This window comes from Scomber japonicus, chromosome 18 (assembly GCF_027409825.1).
Source record: "Scomber japonicus isolate fScoJap1 chromosome 18, fScoJap1.pri, whole genome shotgun sequence".
Taxonomy (NCBI): domain Eukaryota; kingdom Metazoa; phylum Chordata; class Actinopteri; order Scombriformes; family Scombridae; genus Scomber; species Scomber japonicus.
In genome coordinates, this window is record NC_070595.1 from 5,626,831 (window position 1) to 5,650,312 (window position 23,482).

The 23,482-nt window shown below is 41.6% G+C and overlaps 2 protein-coding genes across 4 annotated transcripts in view; one reads left to right on the plus strand and one right to left on the minus strand.

Moving 5' to 3' along the window:
- LOC128379506 (uncharacterized) overlaps nt 1-23,482 on the minus strand; it is a 388,452-nt gene that overhangs the window by 61,532 nt on the left and 303,438 nt on the right. The gene's annotated exons all lie outside the window — the stretch shown is intronic.
- carm1 (coactivator-associated arginine methyltransferase 1) lies at nt 128-22,201 on the plus strand. Of its 3 annotated transcripts, none has more exons than XM_053339114.1 (16): nt 128-304; nt 6,440-6,565; nt 7,627-7,733; nt 10,391-10,495; nt 11,182-11,292; nt 11,405-11,582; nt 11,702-11,792; nt 13,313-13,394; nt 13,566-13,651; nt 13,749-13,838; nt 13,948-14,085; nt 15,310-15,399; nt 15,514-15,626; nt 17,174-17,359; nt 18,107-18,175; nt 18,289-22,201. In XM_053339114.1, exons 1-16 carry the CDS (start codon nt 163-165, stop codon nt 18,426-18,428), a joined length of 1,854 nt encoding a protein of 617 aa, XP_053195089.1. In that variant the 5' UTR covers nt 128-162; the 3' UTR covers nt 18,429-22,201. The 3 variants fall into 3 exon arrangements, with proteins under 3 accessions (XP_053195089.1, XP_053195091.1, XP_053195090.1); XM_053339116.1 differs by having other exon boundaries at nt 17,174-17,251; XM_053339115.1 differs by having other exon boundaries at nt 6,443-6,565.

Genomic DNA, 23,482 nt, shown 5'->3' on the forward strand with positions numbered 1-23,482 from the left:
CCCAGCTCTTTTGTTTATCCACTGCCCGCTGTGTGCCGCGTAGGTGGCGCTGTTGGAGCGGCTCCTCGTGTTGGTGCCCAGCTTCGCCTCCAGCAGAGAGCAGTGCGCGGTCGGTTGGATGTGAGCGCCACCGACCGACCTGTCTCTACTTCCAGATCGAAGATGGCGGTCTCGGTGTTCCCCGGCGTGCGGCTCCTGTCCATCGGAGACGCGAACGGAGACATACAGCGACACTCAGAACAGCAGCCGCTGCGGTTAGAAGTAAAAACCTCACAAGATGCTGCCCTCATCAATCTCTCCAATGGTGAGTTGACCTTTTCCCCGCAGCGGGATCTTCGGATGTTCGGCCTGCCTTAACTGCCAATGCTAATGCTAACGCTAATGCAGCTAATCCGACTGTACGGAGCATTAGCTACCAAGAAGCTAGCCCGTCTTGAGACCACGTCGCATCCCACTGTTCATCACGAGGGAGACCTTAAAAGTCAAAAAATGACCGTCGGACGATGCTTGGGGCTGGTTAACTTTCTCGTTTTAGCTTCCACATAAGTTCACTCGTCTGAAAATGTTTCGCCACACACACAACGTTTGTTAGTTAGTGAGCCCAATAAGCAGGGCAGCTAAGTAACGTGTAGTTTAATGCTAGTTAAACAATGCCACTAGCCTGCTTCAGCAGCAGCACCAGCCCACCTGGTCACAGTGCACCTATTTTTTGCTCTTCCAGTTACATTTATTTAGGCTCCTGAACATGTCCAGTGACTTCGTAAACTAACATATCCCATTTTATCCCCAAGAGTAATGTTATTTGATTGTGTAGCGGGAGAATTAGCCCCTCCGGGTTGTTTTGGAGCAGCAGCAGAGGGCATCACTCCCCGACCCGCCACTCTGCGCTGCAGTCCAGCCGGCTGCTGCAGCATTATATTTCACCAGTACACCTTTCCTTTATAAGAGCAGTAAACATTTCAACTTTTGATGCTTTTACTTTTTTGGGGGGGTGATATCTGTTTTGGCGCTTTGGGTGGTGTAGCGAGAACCGGGCCCTCATTACTTATGCATTCATCTTTGTTCTCATTGGGACAATACCCGGGTGCTCCGCCGCCTCCTTTTTTCTCTTGCGTGCACCAGCTTTTCTTATTCAATGGGATGTCCCGCTGAAAAGAAACAGCTGCTCTGCTAGCCACCTCTACTGTGATGCACAAGTTAAGAGAAAAGCATGGCACTGAGAGAATCGTCACACATGTCTCTATAGGGGTACACAAAAAGATCAAATTGAATTTATCCCCGTGGAAAAGTAGGTCCATTGAAAAGTAAAAGTGTCCATACTGAAGATAAGTATAGTATAGTAAGTAGAATGTTAATAGCTACTGAAAGTTCCATATTTGTACTATAATGTAATTTCTCAGCAACAAATTGAAACACTTGAAACCATCCAAGTGTGTATATTTAGATAGATTTAAAAATTGTTGCCACTGAAAAATATATTCATGAAAATGATTAGCCGTTTAGGACAGTGATTTTTTTCGTTTAAACATGTGGGTTGTTAACTTGTGGAAATGAGCAGTATTTAAATGAATCTGCAGTTGTTCAGGTTGGTGTTTTTACAACCTCAGCTGTAACGGTCTTTACTCAGAAGCCATCTGGTGTATCAGCTTATTATTTGCATTGAGAGTAGAGGTCACTTGTGTTCATGCAGCGTCCTGAACTTCTGTGCTCTGCTCTCTCGTTCATATGTTGCAAACGGAGCTCAAATGTGACCGCCATTCACCATTTTTGTCAGGCAGAGGGTTTCTCAAGCTGTAGCTCACTCATGCCTAGCTGGTTGATTTAAATCAGATAATGAATCAAGTCAGACTTTCAAGGAGGAGAGTCTAAATTTTGACTGAACATGATGTTAATTAGTGCAGGTAATTTTGTTTAGTTTAAGCAACCTTGACACGTTGTTATATGCTCTGTTAAGGCTTTCCTCTGCACTGTGAAAGTTAACAATACGATATTCTGCTTTTAAAACATGAAATCTCTTCATAATACTTAATTATTTAGTGTGTTTCTGTCATTTTGTGGTCTGACCGAGCCTACCCAGGGCTTCAATGCCACTTCTCCTGCTTTTCACATTTTGTCATGTTGAGATCTGCATTTCTCTCATTAAATAACCAGTCTAAAGCCATTTATTCGGACTGGAGTTAAGCTGTCAGCAGCATACTGACATGTAGTCGTGTTGCTGTGTCCTGTCTTGTCATGTACATGTGTATCCATGATGTAGAGCCCGAAAACCAATCATCACATCTGTCTCTCCCTTTGACGCCTGAGCTGAGCTGTGACTGTGGCAGTGTGGTTGAGACAGCAGGAAAATGAAAGCAGTGGGAAATAAGAAAAGTGGATCCAGTTCAAAGAAGACAGCTTCACTGACACATTTACTAAAGGTTCAACATATCATCGGTCCAGAAGGCTCATTTCTTGTTGAATTGCAGAAGTGAAGGGAGGAAAAGAGATGTCAGCATTTTCCACATAGAGGTCAGATTAATTGTCATACTTAGTACCACTCAGCCTGCAAAGATAGTTGTATAATAATGTCTTCTGTGGCTCTAGAGAAGCTTTATTTAGTTTGACGGTTGACATTGCTGGGCAGTGAAAGGGTGGATGTAACACTTTGAGGATCTCCTAAACCTGATAGACATGCCCTCTGTGGAGCAGCGGGAGTTGGACGACTTGGGGAAAGCCTCACTCATATCCCTGGAAGAGGTCTCTGGGGTACCCAAAAAGCTCTTCACTGGCAAGACTTGAGGTGTTGATTAGATTCACGTATGCCAATGTGCTCAAGAGGAAGCTCCGCCCGATTGTCGATCCCCGAATTCAAGAGGAACAATACAGATTTTGTCCTGTGTGTGGAGCAGGGGACCAGCTCTTCACCCTTGCAAGGATACTTGAAAGGTCATTGGCGTTAGCACATCCAGTCAGCATGTGCTTTGTGGACTTGGAGAAGGCTTACGACTGTGTCCCTTGGGGCACTTTGTGAGCGGTGCTATAGATGGGGTATGGGGTACCGGGGTAGTTGCTTGCGTGTCTTTTGGTCCTTGCATAACCTCAGTGAGAGCCATGTTTGCTTTCTCAGCAGAAAGTCAGGCTTGTCCTCAGTGAGTGTTGACCTGTGCCAGGGTTGTCCCTTAACACTGATTCAGTACGTGATTTTCGTCGAGTTCAAGGAGCAACCAGAAGGAGGGTGTCAGAAGATGTAGTTCTGTTGGCTTCAACACACCATGACCTCCAGCAGGGACCAGGATGGCTTTCATTGGAATGTGAAGCGCCAGGATGAGAGTCATTATCTCCAAATCTGAGCGCTGTGCTAGAAAAAGGTGGAGTTCTCACTCAGTGATTTGTTGTATTTCAGGGGCTTGTTCCCAAGTGAGGGTAAGATGGATCGTGGCGTTAACCGGCAGATCAGTGCAGCATGAGCAGCACTGCCAGCGTTGTACCGACCTGTTGTGATGAGAAAAGAGTTAAGGTGGTTTGGGCACCTGGTTAGCATGCCTCCTTCTGGAGATGTTCCAGGTATGTCCAACTGGTGGGAAACCCTGGGGCAGACCCAGAACCTGCTAGAGGGACTATATAGCTCGTCTGGTCTAGGAAAACCTCAGGATCCCCCAGGAGTAACTGGATGGTGGTGCCAGGGTGAAGGATCCTTACTTAGTTTGAAGCCACTGTAACCAAGTCCCGGTAAGATTATTTTATTAGGACGTTATTATAATACACGGTTCTAACAGAAAGTCTGTGTTACAAATTGGAGGGGTAGAGTTAAAAATGTGGGCATTTCCAGGCAGGGAGCCATCAACAAAAACATATTGATGGTTGCATTATGGGAAATGTAGTATCCAACATTTTTGCAGATTGGCACAAGGGGGTTTGATATTTTGTCAAATTCAAACCCAGTATCGAACCCTCTGATAAAATGTCTTCTTGAATGTCATAAGGTTTAGCTTTCAATGTTTGCAAGTAACAGAAGGCTAAAATTACTTCAACTTGAAGATGTCCAATCATCCTTTGTTGGCTGAGTAGGCACAAACACAGCAGTTTTTAATGTTCACAACCTGAAAATTGGATTCTTAAATTGACGTTAACTTACTTAGATCACGGCTCTAGACTGGAACAAGCACTGATCCCCGTTGAACTACAAAAAACAGTCCATTGGTGTCATACAGTGGTGCTACAGAGTGATCTGTCTTTTCACGCACAATTTTCGTCTGAATAGAGACACCAGCTGCAGAGCACATTAACCACAGAATAGACCCACTTTTCCCTTAGCTTAACAGTAATTGACTACAGCTGATCTAATCTGACAGTCGGATAAAAATAGCTGAAAAAACAAACCCTGCAACCTATATGTTTTCAATTGGGTCTTGCAAATAAATAAAAAAATGTGAGGAGAGATGAAATGTTAGTGACTTGGGTGTTATTGACCGGGAACTTGATCCAAAATGGAAACCCATACTTAGTTGACACACATAAGGACTAAATATCAGTATCACCCAGCTACGGTTGCTTCCATTTTGTCCATTCTTTTTAAAATCTACCTTTTGTGAGTTCCCTAGCTTTATGGGAATGCAATGATAAATTGTTGGTGTATCACTTCATTGTATCCTGTGGGAGTTACTGAGGTATACAGTGAATTATTTGAATTTAAACACCTTTACAACACCTCTACCATCTCTAATTTCTCAAGTGAACAGCTTTGTTAAGACATTATATTTGATAATCTTGCTTTATGGACACAATCAAGTTGCTACTGCATGTTTGATGAGGACAAATATGTCTATTGGGAACATCACAATATAAATCACCTGCCTGTGTTGGTGTATCATCGTTGTCGAGGTCATTGACTGGAGCTGTAACTCACCAGTGCCATCATACAGTGGATCTGTTTTCTCACATTGTTGCCAAGTGTCTTAAGCGGTTGAGAAGAGAACCGAGGAGCACGGCTGGCGTTCTTCCCAGAAGATGCATCTCGCTAAATCTGAAGCGCTCCCCTTAATCCTTTAGTAGATGCTGGATTAACTCAGGCTGCTTTGTGAGTCCACAGCGGGCCTGCTGTACGACCATGATGTTTTTCCTACCTAGAGGAGTATTTGCATAGAGCATATTACAGTTATTCTGTGAGGTGTGTTACATATGAATGTTCCAAGCTGCCACTCACTCATAATGAACATATTACCTTGTTAGAAAAGCTTAGAATCTAAAAAGATCACTACAATAACATGTTTGTGTCGTTTGCCTTCCTGCTGCTGCTGTCAGCACACATTCATCATTCATTATTGCACCATGTGAAAACCAGCCTCCATAATGCTTCCACTGTAGTTTATTTAGACTTGATGTACACCTACACCATTCTGCTGCAGGAAACACCCACCAAATACTCACCAAAGACAAATTCATACGCCACTGGAAGTAGTCCCCATTAAATGCTCCATTCCCTCCTGTTTGAGTAACATTTGCTAAAAACTACAGTGGGCAGCTGAAACATTTTTTTGAGACTTCCTTCTTCATTAGGAACTAACGGGTTTGAGGTTGAGAGTAGGGAAGTCAAAAAATATTGAGTCAGTCTAACACATTGTTGGTTTTGGGACATCTTATGGGATTTGTTAACAATTAAAGAAAAATGTTACATGTATTTTTTTAACCCCAAGGTTCATTCAGGCTTGTAACAGGACATTTAGGCATCATACGCAGACATAGAAATCTATGCAAATGGGAACTGAAACAGAAAGAGACTGATACCATCAGCAGGTGTGGAATAATCTCACCTAGACTTTTACTGGACATTTACATTCCTGTTAATGCTCAATTTTCAAAGCTCTTTAAAAAAACTACATTTCAGCATTTGTGGATATCCTGTGTGTGTGTGTGTGTGTGTGTGTGTGTGTGTGTGTGTGTGTGTGTGTGTGTGTGTGTGTGTGTGTGTGTGTGTGTGTGTGTGTGTGTGTGTGTGTGTGTGTGTGTGTGTGTGTGTGTGTGTGTGTGTGTGTGTGTGTGTGTGTGTGTGTGTGTGTGTGTGTGTAGCTGTAGGAGATGATAAAGAGGCTGAGGCTGCATTGTATTCAGCTCTCCCACACAGGAGCAGGTTGTGTCGAATCTCAAACTGAAATGTCAGGATAAACGCGTGAATAGCAGGAAGAGAAGTGTTCTGCTGCCAAGAAAAAAATGCTGGCAACTGAAAAAACATCAAGACAGTCTTTAAAAACTGAAAGTGTGCATTTTCAAATCAGTTACTGCCGTTTCCTTCAAACTTTTCAGTGCTCTGTACTACCACAACTAGAGGATCATCATTGAATTTATCCACCAAAGCCAAAGTTTGAGCATCATGCGGCATACTCTATTTGTTTTTTTTTGTCTTTTATTTTGGAATATGACGTCTCATGCCACCCTAACATGCATCCCTTCCCTTTCTTTCGAGGAGAGGAGGCGAGTGTATTCAAGTGTTCGGTTTCCAGGGAGACGGAGTGCAGCCGCGTGGGGAAGCAGTCATTCATCATCACACTGGGCTGTAACAGCGTCCTGCTGCAGTTCTCCTCACCTGCAGGTACACACAAAAACACACCCAAGTACACTTTGTAGGACCGAGCTCACACACCTCAATGTAAGGACGCTGCTTTATGTCATTTTCTGAGATAGATATTCTTTATTATAAACCTATTCTAAAGTGACAGACAAACAGTTTACCAAAGTGAGCTTGTCGCAGCACTGCCACTGTCAGTTAGCAGGCTAGATAGTTAATTAGCTGCTCATCCACAGCACTTTAAACAGCCTGTAAACATACCTGCAAATGTCACTTTGTTCGTGTTAGAGGCTGCTGTGGTTCCTTCTCTTCATTATCACTGCTAACAACACACTGTCTATGACAAGCAGCAACAGCACAAGTTTGTTTGCTTTGTGTCTAGTTCATACATGTATTATTAGAGCTGATAGGGCACCGATTTTTCCCCCCAGTGGTCATCATGATATGATGATATGGCAGCATTTGCCTCATAAGCTACCATTTTTAAAGAGACGTCTATAAAACTGTTTACAGGTCACCTCAAATAGCAATCAGGGTCAATTATGGCTCTTTCTATTAAGAATTTTTATCCATGGAGGTTTTATATTTGTAAAACTTTCCTCAATCCGAGAAAGTTCCAGCTGAGCAATTCTTATAGTAGAACAGTATAGAATAGTGTATATAGTATAGTATAGAATGTCCTGTACCCAGCTCTTATAATACATCCATGGTATAGTTTCTGTCAATCAAACATGCACTGACACACTCCATTGGCTACAGCAAAAAGGATTTCTGATATTTCCCCTGAAGCTAACTTCTTAATTATGCCAATGTGAGCTTCATGATACAAGTTTACAATAAACTTGAAAGGAAAACTGGTTGCTGATACAATCATAGTCCATGGGAGGACTACATGTGAAAAACAGCACACTGTTCACAAGTCAGCATTTAAAACTCAGTCATTGATTTAGAACCAAACCAGTGAATAACATCTGTGTACTCTAAAGCTTCAGTGCAGCACTCTATGTGTACATTATTCTATCTCTGGTGTAGTGGATCCACTACAAAGTATGACCTGTGGTTGTTGTTTGTGTGTTTACATTCAGACTTTCAGTCCTTTTATAACCTCCTGAAGAACTGCCGTGGGCATCTTGGCGAGCGGTCAGTCTTTAGTGACAGAACAGAGGAGTCCTCTGCTGTACAGTACTTCCAGGTGAGAGAAATATATACACAAGTGCACACACACACCTACTTCCCTGGGTCTCTTGTGGTCCTTAAAAAAAAGATGGTTGAAACCATGAGAGTAAACACAGAGTTCATATTCTCACAAACATCAGAATGTTTTATTTGAGGCTTTTTTTTCAAAGCAGTTATTCCTTAATACTTACCACCATACCTACCATCAGATTATTGATAGTTCCACAACTTTTATTTATTAGGAATATTCAATCAGAAAAAGCTTCAAACTGTTGTTTGACTTATTTTTATGATCCACTTCTTTGGAACTTCAAAAATGTTCATCTAAGAGTAAATATTATGATTCTCATTGGCTCTGTCCTGGTTTCTCTTTTAGTTTTTGCATATCAGTGTACATGTGGTGACCCTCTGTCTACATAGACAAAATTATTTGCATATCAGATAATTTCATTTTGAATCCACATTTGCATAAAGCAGAAACATCACTGCGCTGTCAGTCATATTGGTGTCAGACAGCATCACACTAAGCTTTTAAGCCAGTGTCTCCCCCTTTTTTTTGTTAACACAAACAGCAGGGGGCACATCCCACTTTACTTGATTGCATCCAGGGGTGAAACAAACGTGCTTGTGATGCGTTCACTGTCCTCATAAAAAGTGTGTGAGGATGCTGGGCTGCATGGGGATTCAAACAAAAAATATAAGGGCTCTGAGACAGGACTGAGGACCTCCAGTGTTTCCATGGAGATAAATAGAAATTCCTGACCCTGCAACTCATTTCAAAGTGTTTTGGTGAATGGTTTCTAACAGCTTACATATGAGCTGCCCTGCTGATTCAATATCAACACATCTGGTCAGAATGCACAGTGAGATTCTCCCTTTTCTGCTAATGTTCATATTAAATCCTCAACTGGGGACAGACCAAAAAATGACTTTAACCGTCTAGTTTAACAGATTATAATAAACAAATCCTCGTTAAGCTTATAGACCAATCATTGTGTGTGTACATTCACCACACTCACTACATCAATTCATTTATCTAGCTTTTTAAAAGTAAATATTTTACAAAGCCAATTAATCAATCATACTTTTTGTAAAATACTTTACATATTAAGAAAAACCCCACACACACATCCTGTCCCAACCCACACACAAACCGCAAATGACTGTTATAGATAATGACTCGATAAAAACAGGAAGTGAGGAAAATGAGGAAATAAAAGATAAATCATATATAATAAATAAATAATAGTCACTATAAGATAAAGTGAGTAAAAGGAAAATAAAAATGATAAAGAGAAGATTTGATGAAACAAAACCAGATATTAAAAGTAATACTAAAGTAGTATTTTATTTAAAATTGTTATGTCATAGGCTATTGCTGCAGGGTTGTGGGTAATTTTCTGAGCAAAGTCTAAAGTCTGCACCCCAGACGGACTTGCTAGTCTGTCCCCCTGGTGGATTTGATGAGTTGTGCGTGTGGACAGAGCTGTGTGGTGAAGTCCGGACGCGTTTCCTTCTCCTGTGTATTTTTCCTTCATCTTCCAACTAAAGACATGAGGAGACAGGAAATGAGGAAACAGGGTTTTCTTGGGAGAAAAACGGACCTCTGTCTTCGATGATGACGGCACAGCTGGATCAGCTTTAGGACCTCTGTACTGACTTTTTTTTTTTTTTTTTTTTTTTTAAGCGGGAAACTTTTTTTAAGTATTTTTTAATCTGAACCACATGTTTTCAGTTTTGTGTGTCCAAGTGACTGAAGGGGGCAACCGTTTAGACTGTAATGTAATCCTACACACTCAGACTATTATGGAAAAAATCCTATAGAAGGATAAAGGGTTTTTTCTTTACCTTTCACTTGATCTGGTGTTTATCCAAGTCTGGTTTAAGGAGAAGTCTCGTTCTGGAAGTGAGCGACTTGTTTCAGGAAGACAACGGTTGAGACATGAGTGAGGGTTGTAAAGAGTTTGTTGTGTTGGAGATCAGAAAGTAAAAGATTTAATAATAGTCATTGCTTGATATTCAGCTGATTAATTAGCCGTCATCCTGCAACAACATCGATTTTCAATGTGCAACTTTCAGAAAAACATGCCATCGTGGATAAAAAGAATTGATCAGCTCATAGACGTACGATTCCCATGGATACATATTATTTACTGGAAATCTGGAAATCACTTTACATCTTCTTGTACGTCTTTACTAATTACATATGCAAATTTCTAGTTCTATATTTTTATTCTTGGACTCCACCAGACTAGCTTTACATGATTTACACAGTTTACTTATCTTATACTGGCAGTTTTAGCTCCTGTCTCTCCCAATCAGCCCACTCTGTTCTGATTGGCCATCTTCAGGAAGCCTAATGAAAGGCAGCAGAATCAGAGCGGTGGAGTTACCGCTAATGCAAACCCAACATTTCCCTCTTCATTACTAAATAAATGGAGATGTTTACTGTGAAGAATTTACAGGAAATGAAATATGAAACCCTTCTATTCTTTAAGAAAACAGGCTTAGACTACGAGACACGGAGATATTTGATGCTCTCAGTTCAACGGATCAGTTAGAAATGATTTATTTGACTTTGCTTGCTGTGTGATGGTAAAACACTCGAAAACATGCAAAAATATTAAAAACTACCCTCGTTTTCCATGTGTGTGTGTGTGTGTGTGTGTGCAGTTTTATGGCTACCTCTCCCAGCAACAGAACATGATGCAGGACTACGTTAGGACAGGAACCTACCAACGGGCGATCCTCCAGAACCACACTGACTTCAAGGACAAGGTATGTGGTATCTGCACACACATCTACACACAACGCTGCACTCTGCTTGACCTCACATTAATGGTGCAAACAGGGTTTCACTCACCGGAACTCACGAATGATTCATTTATGAAGGCGTTGTAGCCGACAGCACATCAAAACAACACCGTGACATCTTGACGCACGTTCATTTTATCACATTTTCTACATGTGGGCCCCTCTCTGCCCCTCTCTGCTGCCTCTGTTCTTTCATGTCTGATGTGTCAATGTGATGTGATCAGTGGAGTTCCACCTTCAGCCCTCCTCAGGAAGAAAACGTGTTGAGAAAGAGGCTCACAGCTTAGAAGTGACAGAAAGCACTGAAATGTTGCTAAAGACCAGAAGACAAAGAATCAGAAGCTAGAGTTTTTTATTTTTCAATGAATGTGTCAGTTATGTTTTTAATGAGACATTTAATCAGTTTAAATAATTTCCGAGGATAAAAGCCTTTTTATTTACCAAAATAAGATGAGAAGCAGTTAAAATTGGCTAATATCAAAAGATGTATTTTCTGGTGTATTTTTGCTATTGATTGATTGAGTTATTTATTGGTTCCATGTCAGCAGATGGAAATGCTTTGACATTTCTTATCCAAAGTTTATGGAAGGTTTCCTCAGCGTTTGGATGGAAACCGTAGGTGTAACAGTGGTGCTTCCCGTTCTCCGCAGGTGGTGCTGGATGTCGGTTGCGGCTCGGGGATCCTCTCTTTCTTCGCAGCCCAAGCTGGAGCCAGGAAGGTCTATGCAGTGGAGGCCAGCACCATGGCACAGCACGCCGAGGTCCGCGCACACACACACACACACACACACACACACACACACACACACACACACACACTTACTGCTAATACCAGCGACTTGCCTCCGATTAATACCTTCCTTCGCCTCGCAGGTGCTGGTGAACAGTAACCGTTTAGGGGAGCGCGTGGTGGTCATCCCGGGGAAGGTGGAGGAGGTGACGCTGCCCGAGCAGGTCGACATCATCATCTCAGAGCCCATGGGCTACATGCTGTTCAATGAGCGCATGCTGGAGAGCTACCTGCACGCCAAGAAGTTCCTCAAACCCAACGGTGAGAAGCAGCAGGAACACCTACCACCTGTCAAATGTCATTCTGTTGTTATTGCTGGCAGTGTGTTACTGTTGCTGAGTGGCCTAATCTCTGTGTGTGTGGGGGTGTGTGTGTTACAGGTAAAATGTTCCCTACCATCGGCGATGTCCACCTGGCTCCCTTCACAGACGAGCAGCTCTACATGGAGCAGTTCACCAAGGCCAACTTCTGGTGAGGAGGATTGGGGGGGTTGGGGATGAAGGGTGGGGATGGAACTATGAAACATTGAAATATGTCTACTTCATTCTGCTCCTCTCTTCTCTTCTGTACTTCTGTACTTCTGTACAGCTGCTCTTCTTTTTAAATGAGTGGTAGTTGCAGTGGATACAGGTGCAGCAGTAACACAGTGCTTACTTGAGATGTGACGATGCATTCACTTGACCAATCTCAATTGACAGCACAGCATCAACCTCTGCAGTAAACCATTGTCACTGCTGAAGGTGTATTTAGTATCACCTCCTGAGCTGAGCCTCAGTTAGTGAGTGAAGAGGAGTGGAAACACAAGATGAAAATGGATAAAGGCTTCTGCAGTGAAAACAGGCCCATAGATCAACTGTCATTGTAATGCAGTTTTATTAGTCAGTATTTAAAGTCTACTGCTGCACTTCTTCTTAACACCATCCTCACACACTTGAAGCTAATCTGAGGCGACACTGAGCTTACTGAGCAGGGAGCACTCTGATTATGAAACCACTGGTGATGCCACATGTGCAATGTGTTTTTTTATTAAAGGTAGAAAAGCAGGAGGTAGTTCCAGCTGATGAATCGAAGCAAATCTTGCCCAAACAGTTTTACATAGACTCTAGTAAAGTACATGTACAGAAGGTGGGTATATTAACAGAAACACTTACAATAGCTCTTTCTTTAAAATCCTGCTCAGTAGAGCTCCCAGTGCTCCTTGTTTGATGGAACTGTCAAGAGGTGTTTATTCAGCCTTGTGGAGAGTTCCTAATTCAGAGGCATCAGCTGCTGGATTTACACATTAGTGGCACTGAAGAACTCAAACAAACAGAGTTCTGAATGCGTCACCTCATGTTGACACAGCAAATAAGTTCTTCTGTTATACTTCAGACTGGTTTAGTTTGTATAGCAGTGTTTAGTTGACGTGACAAACAGAAGTCAGTCAGCTGGTTTGAGTCAATTATATCTATCACTACGGTCATTTTCATTAGCATCTGCCACAGCACACTCTGTTACATTTCAGTTCTGCCTCTTTTACAAAAAGTGCCCAAAAGAAGTCCAAACATGTATTAAAAACATGAATAGGTGTGTAAAGTCCACAAAAAAGACACCAACACTGCAGTTAAAATCATTACCAGTCAACTGTCCTAAGCTTTTAACTACTGACCTGGTGTCCAGTGTATTTTATATTCTATCCTTTTGCAGTGTAACAAAGTTGTAATATACAGGATGGCTCAGTAGTAGTTAGAGTACCACAATAATTATAGTATAAAACATTTACACAGCACAGCATAAGTAGTCATGTTTATCATTTTTAGAAGTACGGGGATTCAAGGGGAACATTTTCATCAATAAGTTGTAGAGTTCTATGATTGACAGGAAAGTTGTGCAGAAAAATGCTGTAAAAAGCTGTTTTGGTTCGCATTCGAGTCATAAACAAGTGATGGGATGATTTTCCTGATGGAGGAGGATGTTGAATCTGACTTTCTCATTTTTTTTTGGTCCCTCAGGTACCAGCCCTCCTTCCACGGTGTAGACCTCTCTGCCCTGCGGGGGGCAGCAGTGGACGAGTATTTCCGCCAGCCAATCGTGGTACGTACCTAACATACAGACCCCTATTTTTTCAAATGTTCAATGTCTTGAGTTTGACTTCTGAACAGATTAGGACACTGACGCAGATGTGATGCAGATGTTGGATTTGAAACATATGAGACAGGTTTTCTTCTTTAGTCTTGTATGATGAGCTCAGATCTCCCTCCACAGGACACATTTGATATCCGTATCCTGATGGCCAAGTCGGTCAAGTACACAGTCAACTTCCTGGAGGCCAAAGAAGATGATCTCTACAGGTATGTGTATACAGTTGCTCTTGTTTGTCTGAGTGAGTATATTGAATTTATATTCATTAATAACTGTCTTTTGCTGCCTTGTTCTTTTGGCTTCCAGGATAGAGATTCCCTTTAAGTTCCACATGATGCACTCAGGCCTGGTGCATGGCCTGGCTTTCTGGTTTGATGTGGCGTTTATGGGATCAGTGTAAGTCATATGCTCACTGACTGATATGTAGAATACAAAACATGCATGCCAGATACTCGTGCCTTTTTTTTTTTTTTTAATGAGTGCCTCTCGTGACCCCTCCCTACAGGATGACAGTATGGCTGTCCACAGCACCCACAGAGCCCCTCACCCACTGGTACCAGGTTCGCTGTCTGCTGCAGTCTCCCCTCTTCACCAAAGCTGGGGATACACTGTCCGGCACTGCAGTGCTGGTAGCCAACAAGAGGTATGTTGCTCAGTGTAGTTCTGTGTATGGTGATCCACTTTTGTACTTATTTCACATTAAAGGTCCTCGCTAATTAAAACAATATTGGCCCTGAAGTGAAAGTGTAAAGAGAATTATCTGTACAGTAAGAAAAATATCCAAATGACCAAACTGGAGAAAGTCATGATAGGGTGACTGTTATTATAGACTTCAAAATCAGTTACGCCACCACCCAGCTTAACCAAGATATAAATAAAAAACCATGAGTGTTTTAAATTGGAGGCTCCTCGTTGTTCTATTTTGGTTTCATTCCAACAATCCAAACGTTTGCAGTGTTATTTTCTTATTCGTAATTGGATGTAGACACTTCCATTATCGCTTCATTCTGCGGAGCCGTCTCTTGGATGGGTGCATTAACTTTCCCTGAGTTTTTGCTCGTTGCCTGGCAACCTCACAATGATGATAAGACTGCAGGAATTCACAGGAAATAGTCGGGCACTTAACGCCCTGTAAAAACCATAATGTTATTTTTACACTTCACACTATTAAAGAAACAAGATATAATGTGTTAGTTTTACAGGTGCTTGTTTCCAGGTGTTTCTAGTCTTTATGCTAAGCTAACTGGCTGTTGGCTGTGGATTCGTATTTAGAGTGCAGACATGAGAGTGGTACTAGTCTTAACTCAAAGTAACTCAAAGAAAGCATATAAACACATTTTCTAAAATGCTGAACTATTCCTTGAAGGCCCCAAAGCATCTTACTCATCAAGGCTCTCGTTTATATTCTAAAAGAAAAAAGACAAATATAATATAATCAAGATCCAAGCAGATTGCGAAGAATTGAAAAATCTGATATTTTTAAAGCAGAAGAAATACTTGAGAGACCCAAGAGATTAGAATAATAAAAGTATTTTGACTGTAGTCCAGATCGTTTCGGAGATAATTGCAAAAAAATACACTTGATTATTACAGCGTCACCTTGAGGTCAATGAGTGTCGTTATTTGTGCCTGAGCAGTGGGTGGAATTTGCAACCCGCCTGCCAATTTTTGTGACTTTTGGTCTTATGGTTTTGCTGCATGAACACTTTTAGGAGAGAAAAATACAGAAGACGAATGAGAACAAAAACTCAGCTTCAATGCTTGGACCTCTAATAATAACAATAACACAAAAGTAAAACAAATAGTGAGAATGCTAATCATTCAGTCAATATGTCAGATAATGAGAATCTGATCTCCTTGCCAACAGACAGAGCTACGACATCAGTATTGTTGCCCAGGTGGACCAGACAGGATCAAAGTCCAGCAATCTCCTGGACTTGAAGAACCCCTTTTTCAGGTGAGTTTGGTCTCTTCACTGTAGAGCTGCGTCTGGAACGTACCATTAAAGATAAAAGAGGTGGAGAGCGCTGTCTGTCTCTCTAATGTCAAACATGCATGTATGCATTTGCAGGTACACAGGCACCACCCCCAACCCTCCTCCTGGCTCACACTACACCTCCCCATCGGAGAACATGTGGAACACGGGGGCGGCCTACAGCATGAGTCAGGGGATGGGTGTATCAGGTGAACACACACATAACACCGGTAGATGAAACATCTCTAAAGCAGTTTTTTTTTTTTTTTTCCCCAGATGAGTGCTACTCTAAATACACAGTTTCCTTCTGTTAGGGATTATCTGTTGTGTCACCGAAATTTAAGGACATTCGGTTCAACATTGTTTTGTATAAGCATTTTTAATCACCGAATTTAGTCCACTGCTAGAGAGCTTAAAGATACACATAGTTTAACCTTAACTGAAGATGGGTAGTGAGCCAGGCCAGATGTGTGGAGCTGTGGAAAAGGGGCTGTAGATGAATCCGGCAGCAGGAGTTGAACCGAACACACGTACAGAGACAGTGAAAGCAGATGTTTAAGATGAATCTGTGTGAATGTGGAAATTATTCAGTGTAAAAACACTAGTGTGAAAAATGTTATGACACAGACTGTAGGAAAGAAAATCACATAAATATAGATGCTATTGTCCAGAAGTGACTAATTGTGTGGAGTAACTAATTCAATCCAGTATTGATAAATAATAATTATACTTATAAAGAATTTAAGAAAGTCATACAATGAAAGTGAGTATTTAAGAGCGACTTAATAGAAATGACTGATTTCAAAAGTCTAAGATTTTCCAGTTTCCAAATGTGTCAGTAGGATTTAAAAGTATAAGTAAAAATGATTACAGGAGAAGGGCCTCTAGCTGCTACCCCACTTACCAACTCTCCATAGAGTCCATTCAAACAGCTTTGTTGGACCAAAGGACTGCATAGCAGCGGCTGGTCCCACTCTCTAAACTGCTCCATATTCTGCTGGATCAAAGACAGACAGGTGCTGGTGTAGAATCTGACATATACTTCTATATATGTATATGTATGATACACACCTAGGACCTCACTTCTAACCATTACATACACACCAAACAGGGTTTAAAAGATGCTCGAGCTCATGGACATGCCAGACATTTCAATTTACTTCATATCAAAATATTTTCATGTATCCACTTTTGTCAGCCTCTGGCATCAACACAATCCCAACTCCAGAGGAGAGGTGTTGTATGATGCCCACACTCTGGTGATGTCAGCTTAGCTCACCACAGCACTGCTGAAATCCCAATAATGAAGCCAGGATGCAACAGACTTCAAAGAGAGGACTGTCTTACCATTTCCAGATAATCACCCTGAATATCCTCGTTCACTTTCTTATCAGCCACATTATTAACTGGTAGTTGTAAAAATCAAAACAGCATCAGATATCCTCACACAGTTACGAATGGACAGATCATTACATGGTTGAACGACAGATTTGAATAAAAGGTGACAGCTCTAGATTTTGAATCTATGTACTGTTCACCTGCCATCACAGTTATGACAGCCTTTCATTTTCTTGCCCACCCATTTCCCACCCAACTCCCTCCTTGTCATTAACACTGCTGCTGATTGGGGGACAGCTGCAGACCAGCATGTTGCTACCTTATTTGCTTGTGGTGTCACCAGGCTCCACGCCAAGAATAGCAGAACACGAGCAGATTCATGATGTCTTTTGCTTTGTTTCTTGTCTCTCTCCTCCAGGGATGCCTGCAGCTTATGACCTCAGCACAGTCATCGGCAGCGGCACGTCAGTCTCTCACAACAACCTCATCCCCCTGGGTACGAATCACACTCCACCTGGCTCTTCAACAACTTGTGGAACTTGGTCTAGTGGGGAACAAATAGGAGAACAACAGAGGAAATCTGCAGTGCAGCATGAAGTACCAGGCATGCATGAGAACAATTGATTTCTATTGTTTCTAATGAGCACTACAGCACTGCATGATAGGGTGTGAATCACAGATGAACTCATAATAGACTATGACGATATTCTTCACATGATAACAGTATATCACAACAAGACAATTCTGCGATACACAATGTATCACAAAGAATTAACCTACACTATATCATATCTAACTGATGTACACAATATATAACAAATAATCTACAATATATCACAATATCTCTAACTGGTACACATGATATATTACAAACAAATGAGAAACCTATAATTGAAGAAAAAAGACAAAAATGTGTTTATTAATTGTACATTAGTTTCATAGAAAAGAAATGCCACTAAATATAAATATCAGTCCTCTGATGTTTGTGCCTCTTCCAGAGCTAGTTTATTTAAAATCAACAACACTGCTTTACAAATTACAGTGAAAGGCACAACAGTTGAGAAGCCACACACATTTTTAGTCCCCAGTATGAGTCAAACTCCAAAGAACTTCATTTCCCATTTCCCATAATACAATTTGGTAATGTAATTCGGAACCATGTGGACTGGTGAAGACCTCTAGAATGAGAGGTTCTCATTCTAGAGGTCTTCACCAGTCCACATGGTTCCTAATTACATGGCATCTGTGTTTTGTAGCTACATGATTCTGAACAGAGATATGAGCCTCAAAAATTATCTATTGTAGTGATGCACATGTGCTTGACTGTGCTCTCCTCTCTGATTGGTCACAGTGAACACAGGGATTGTGAACCACACCCACTCCAGGATGGGCTCCATTATGAGCACAGGAATTGTCCAGGGTATGTCACTTTCTGAAAGCACCACAGTACAGAAATATACACACATTAAGAGAAATTCAGCATGTAAGAATCTTCAGTGGGGATGTTGAACATCGCTCTGTTCTTTCTTCCAGGAGCCACTACGGGCCAATCAGGCCCCAGCAGCAGCGGTACTTACTATCCCGTCACCAACCAGTTCACCATGGGGGGTGCGGCCATCTCCATGGCCTCACCTATGGTCATCCCCAGCAACACCATGCATTACGGCAGTTAAGATGAAGACCTTGCAAAGACCTCTTTGATTCTCCCCACCCCTGCATGACAAGACATCCTCCCCCAACCCCCCCCCCAGTGGAGTCCCCCGCCCCCTCAACCCTGACTCGACCCACCAACCGCAGCCAAAACCAGTATACCAAAACCAGTGCTGTCCCGGCACTCCCTCTTCCTCCCCTCGTTCGTCACCCTCATTTAACTGTGTTCAGTCCATCACTATATGAACGGTTGAACGCTCTCGTATCCGTCCAGACTCTTGTCTTGCTAACAGCAGAATCCAACACCATCTCGTCCTGTACCCACCTCCCTTCTTGGATTCATCTGGACTGTTAACACGTTCACAACTGAGATGCACAGCAGTCGTTCGTCCCCCTTTCTGGGTTCCTATCCACTTCCCTCACTTGCCCCTTTCTTTCTCCGTTATTCTTTTTTTTTTGTGTGTGTATTTTTGGGGGGTTTTTTCTCCAATGTGTCATGACCCGCATTTCTTTCCTTCCTACCTTGAGAACTTGTTGCCAGATACCAGCATCAATCTGTTCCCGCAGTTCTCCTACCAGACCTTCACTGAAGCTTCTCATTTGTGCAGCAGGACACTATTATCATCATCATCAACATTCATCTCTGGGCTGCCATCTTGGCTTTTCATATCGGATTCAATCTTCAAGAGACTGACTCATGCCAGGCAAAAGTCCCTTTGAAAAAAACCCCTCCCCACACACTTTTTCCTTCTTAACCTCTAAGTCAGTGTTCTCATGGAGTTAGTTTCAGTTTTTATGCAAAGGCAGATATATCAGTCAACTGAAACCATCTACATAGCTAGGTTTCCTTTAAGAGCAAACAATAGATTTTTTTTTTTTTTTGTGATTTGGATAAATTGCCCCTTCTAAGTTCTGCTTATGACGCAGCGTGTGGTTATCTGTGTTGTGTTCCTATTCTCTATACCTACTTAACAGCAGTAGTCTTGATGCATTCCAACAATGTTTTCACTTAAACATCAAGTTTTGGGAGAATGGCACGTTGGTTACCTTCCATGCTGAGTGATGAGATAAAGCAGCACCATTAATCTTCTCTAGTCTGCTGTAGGCGGCGGGTTTCAATCCTCTTTGCTTATATCTCTGTAAACACTACATTGACTGGAATCCGACTCCAAGCTAGCATGTTGGCATACGGTAGATGAATTGCTAGTTAGCGCTAACCTGTTATATTAAATAACAGCTGTGATATTCTGTATTTTTAAAAGCTGCAAGAATTGATTTTTCAAGCTGTAAATGCAACATAGGCATATTATCACCCAAGATGATGTGAACATGTTAGCAAACAACTATTTACATGTTAACACACACGGAGTAACATTAGCATTTATTTGACTTCATATTTCCAACTACCAGACAAACATTAGTCTAACATTCAGTCTTATCAGAGCTGTTTCTGAAACAGCTGCTGCTGGAAATAAAGTTGACTGGACTAAAACAGTGAATTTGTTGGCCGAAAACAAACCAATTACCATAAAGATGCTACGAAGCTACGTAAAGCTAAGTGGAACTGTAGTCAGGAAATAGTTATCTTCTCTTCTGTGCGTTTGTCGCTATGAGTCATTCTCAATGTAAAAAATACAGCTTATTGCAGCTTTAAATATGCTTGCACCCAGTTCTGTGATGTGGCTAATGTTAGTTTAGCACAACCTGCACAACGCCTGGAAGCAGGGAAAAAGTGCTCTTTTTCTTAAAAGACAAATGTTAGTCCGATATTCACTCTTATCAGAGCTGTGTCTAAAACAGCTGCTGCTGGAAATAAAGTTGTCTGAACCATAACAGTGAATTTGTCGGCTAGAAACGAAAACGATTAGCTGAAAGATGCTACGAAGCTACGTAAAGCTGAGTGGAACTGCAGTCAGGAAATAGTTATCTCTCTTCTGTGCGTTTGTCGCTATGAATGACCCTTTTCACTTTACACACAGTCATTTGAGCCATTGTCAATATAAAAGTACAGCTTATTGCAACGTTAGCTTAGTTCAAACTCTGGAAGCAGGGAAATACTGCTCCACTTTCTCTATTAAAAAAAGTGAACACCTCTGAAATGCTCCTGTTTTGGGTGAAGTTTACATCATGTTAATATTTAGAAATGAGCAGTTTTAGAGCAGTTTTAAGTCAAGACAATTTCCTTGACCCATCTATAGCTGGGTGCAGTGTCTGCATGCAGCATCTCAAAAAAATCCTGTCCTCATAGTGGGGTTGCCAGGTTTGAGCACCGTCCAAAGTGAACAAAAAGCCGGGTGACACTTGATATTTGCACGAGTTAAACAAAAATTGAATAAAAGGAGCTGCTGGAAGGTGTATTTTGTCTGGTTTTTGACGTAGCTAGGTTAGCTAGTGAGTTTATAGCTGCTACAGGTTGTCATATTCTTATTTTTTGAGGCAGGCCTCAACTGCAACTTGTTTGTACAACGTGTCGTCTGATCACATCTAAAGGGAAATGTATATAAACCTGTTCTGAATGGCCACACCTGAGCATAAAGCCTGCCATCATCATAGCCTCTTATGGTTTCCAAGAACTTCTTTTTTTTTTTAAATGTCTGTCACTCGGAAGAGAAATTTAAAGCCTCGGCACGAGCTGCAAAGTGCTTGTTAGATTTTATGTCTGGAAGTTTAAAAAAAATGGTTTGATGTAGCTGCTGTTTGATATTCTAACAAGCGCTTTGGTTGGAGCATAGTGAGGCCTTTAGGCAAATCCAAGAGACACCAGATTATTAGGGAATTTTTGGATGATTTTGGTGTGTTTGTTACCCAACATGGAAGGTGACCATTAGAACAGTCTGCCAAAAAGTATTTTTTCTTTTTCTAGTTAGAACATTTTAGTTCTTTCATGCATGTAAACCTGCTGCTGCTGCCTGGTCTCTTCACCCATTACCCACTTTTTATCTGAGAGGACACTGCAGCAGCCGGTCAGCCAGTCATTCGTGAAGCCAGACTGCTCCAGCACAGTCAGAGGAGGAAGATTTTTCGAAGAACGAACCAGTAAGGACCAATAACCCAGGCGGCAAGAGAAAAGATAAAAGCTGTGCTGGATTGGCAGCGTCCTAGTTTACATCCTCGCTTTCCTCCCTTGCTTCTCCTCCCAACCTCCTTTTTGAGACTATGAGAGTGTCACAAAAAAACAAAAAAAAAAGACTTGTAAAGGTCGAGGCGTGGGACAGAGGGCCAGTCCATCCCTCCTCGCCGTTCACTATGTATGACCTCCAACATATCATGCCCCCTCCCAACACACCTGACACCCTCATCCCTCTTTATCAGTCAAGGAGAGAAAGACTGACACATGTATGCATTGCTTCCAGTGTCACAATTATTGGACTTGGTTCATTTGGAATTTATGGGTTAGCAAGTTTTAAGAGAGCTGCGATAAAAATGTCTTTGTAGGATTAACCTTTTATTTGTCTTTATTTTGTTTTTTTCTTTCACAAAAAACTACAAACAATTAAAAAAAGAGAGCAAATTAAATGTGGTGGTGATGTTCCAAAAACCATCCTGGAATCAGGTGTTGTAGTACTTTTGATTTGTTCCCTATAGTTTGTCAAATAGACTGTGGACACACCAGATGTTTACCATGTGGTAGCTAGCCTATAGCGATCTTGTCCCCTTTTTTGTCATGGAATCATTGCTCTATGTAGTCAATAGTGGCATCCACTTTTATCATGGAAAAGTGTAAGATGAAGACTGTGTGTCATGTTCTGTCATTTCTGTGTGTTGACCTACAAGTAATAACACCTTTCTCACTGTCTGACATTGACTCTTCTGCTCTAGACACAGCTAGAGAAAGCCTCTGTTAGTCTATCCACATATCCACAACTGAGAAGCTTCTGCAATTGATGAATCTTGACTCCTAAATTCATTCTCTTGGCAAATAGTGAATGCCTTTTTGTTGCACACTAAGTACTAGTAACAGAGTTAGAGTAGTTGGTAATACTGTATAATTCAGGTTCTTGGCTTTGCTTTTCAAGGCCAACATGAAATTTTACCCAAAAAATCAGGGCACGATTGTCTCTTTTTCACTACAGGAACTAGATAGCATATCATGTGAAGCGTTTGTCAGAGGTTCTATTGTTGTTTCTGTTTGCGTTGGGGTTCATGGAATTAAATTTGGAGCGCTGCTCTGAAGAGATACTAAATCTAAGTTCCAGGTACTTTCAGAGGTTGCCAGCAGTGGATCGTGATCGGTAAGCAGATGGGTTGTCGCATAATAAGGACAACTGTAACTGCCAAGACTAATGAAGTGTGCTTGATGAACCAAGATGTCCAGACACTCATTTTTGGGCATAGGCGTTTCAGTTGGAACTGATGTCTGCAATTAACAAGGCTAAGGCCATGCTAGTCGTTTTCCAATGTCACTAGAGTTTAACATGTTAACATTCTAACATTTGCTAATTAACACAGAAGGAAAAGTACAGCTGGCACTGATGGGGATGTTGTATATTTAGCAGGTATTTCATCATGAACTGAAGTATTGGACACATTTTTTAAAAAAAAATGTCAACCTCATGATGGCACTAGTGAAAGAGTCAGGATCACCAAAGTCACCAGCATAGATCCTGTGGGCACTGTATATGTCATGGCGACCCATAATCCCCAACAGTTGAGATACTTCAGTCTAAACCAAAGTGGTGGACTGACCGATCAACACTGCCATCCTTAGAGTCACACAGCTATTGTGACTTAACAAAAAGTTGCCATGAGGTATGGGAAATGTGAGCAGCTTCCACACCAGAATCAGGCCAATGGAGATACAGTACTGGTGAGATAATGAAATGCATGAAGAGCTTGAACTGAAAGGCTGATCAGAAGTGTTTAGTAACAGTCACAGACAGGATTTTACAATTCTCAATGTCTTCATGGTCATGAGTAGATCTACCAGCCACTCAGAACTGAAGAAGCCTTTTGAATGATAGATTAAAACATCAAAGAATCTACAAGTCCACCTACTTCTGACTCAGGCATTCTGGATATGTACTTTATGTAGCATTTAAATTAACCAAAACCTCCGAACAATCTCAGAAGTCTTTCA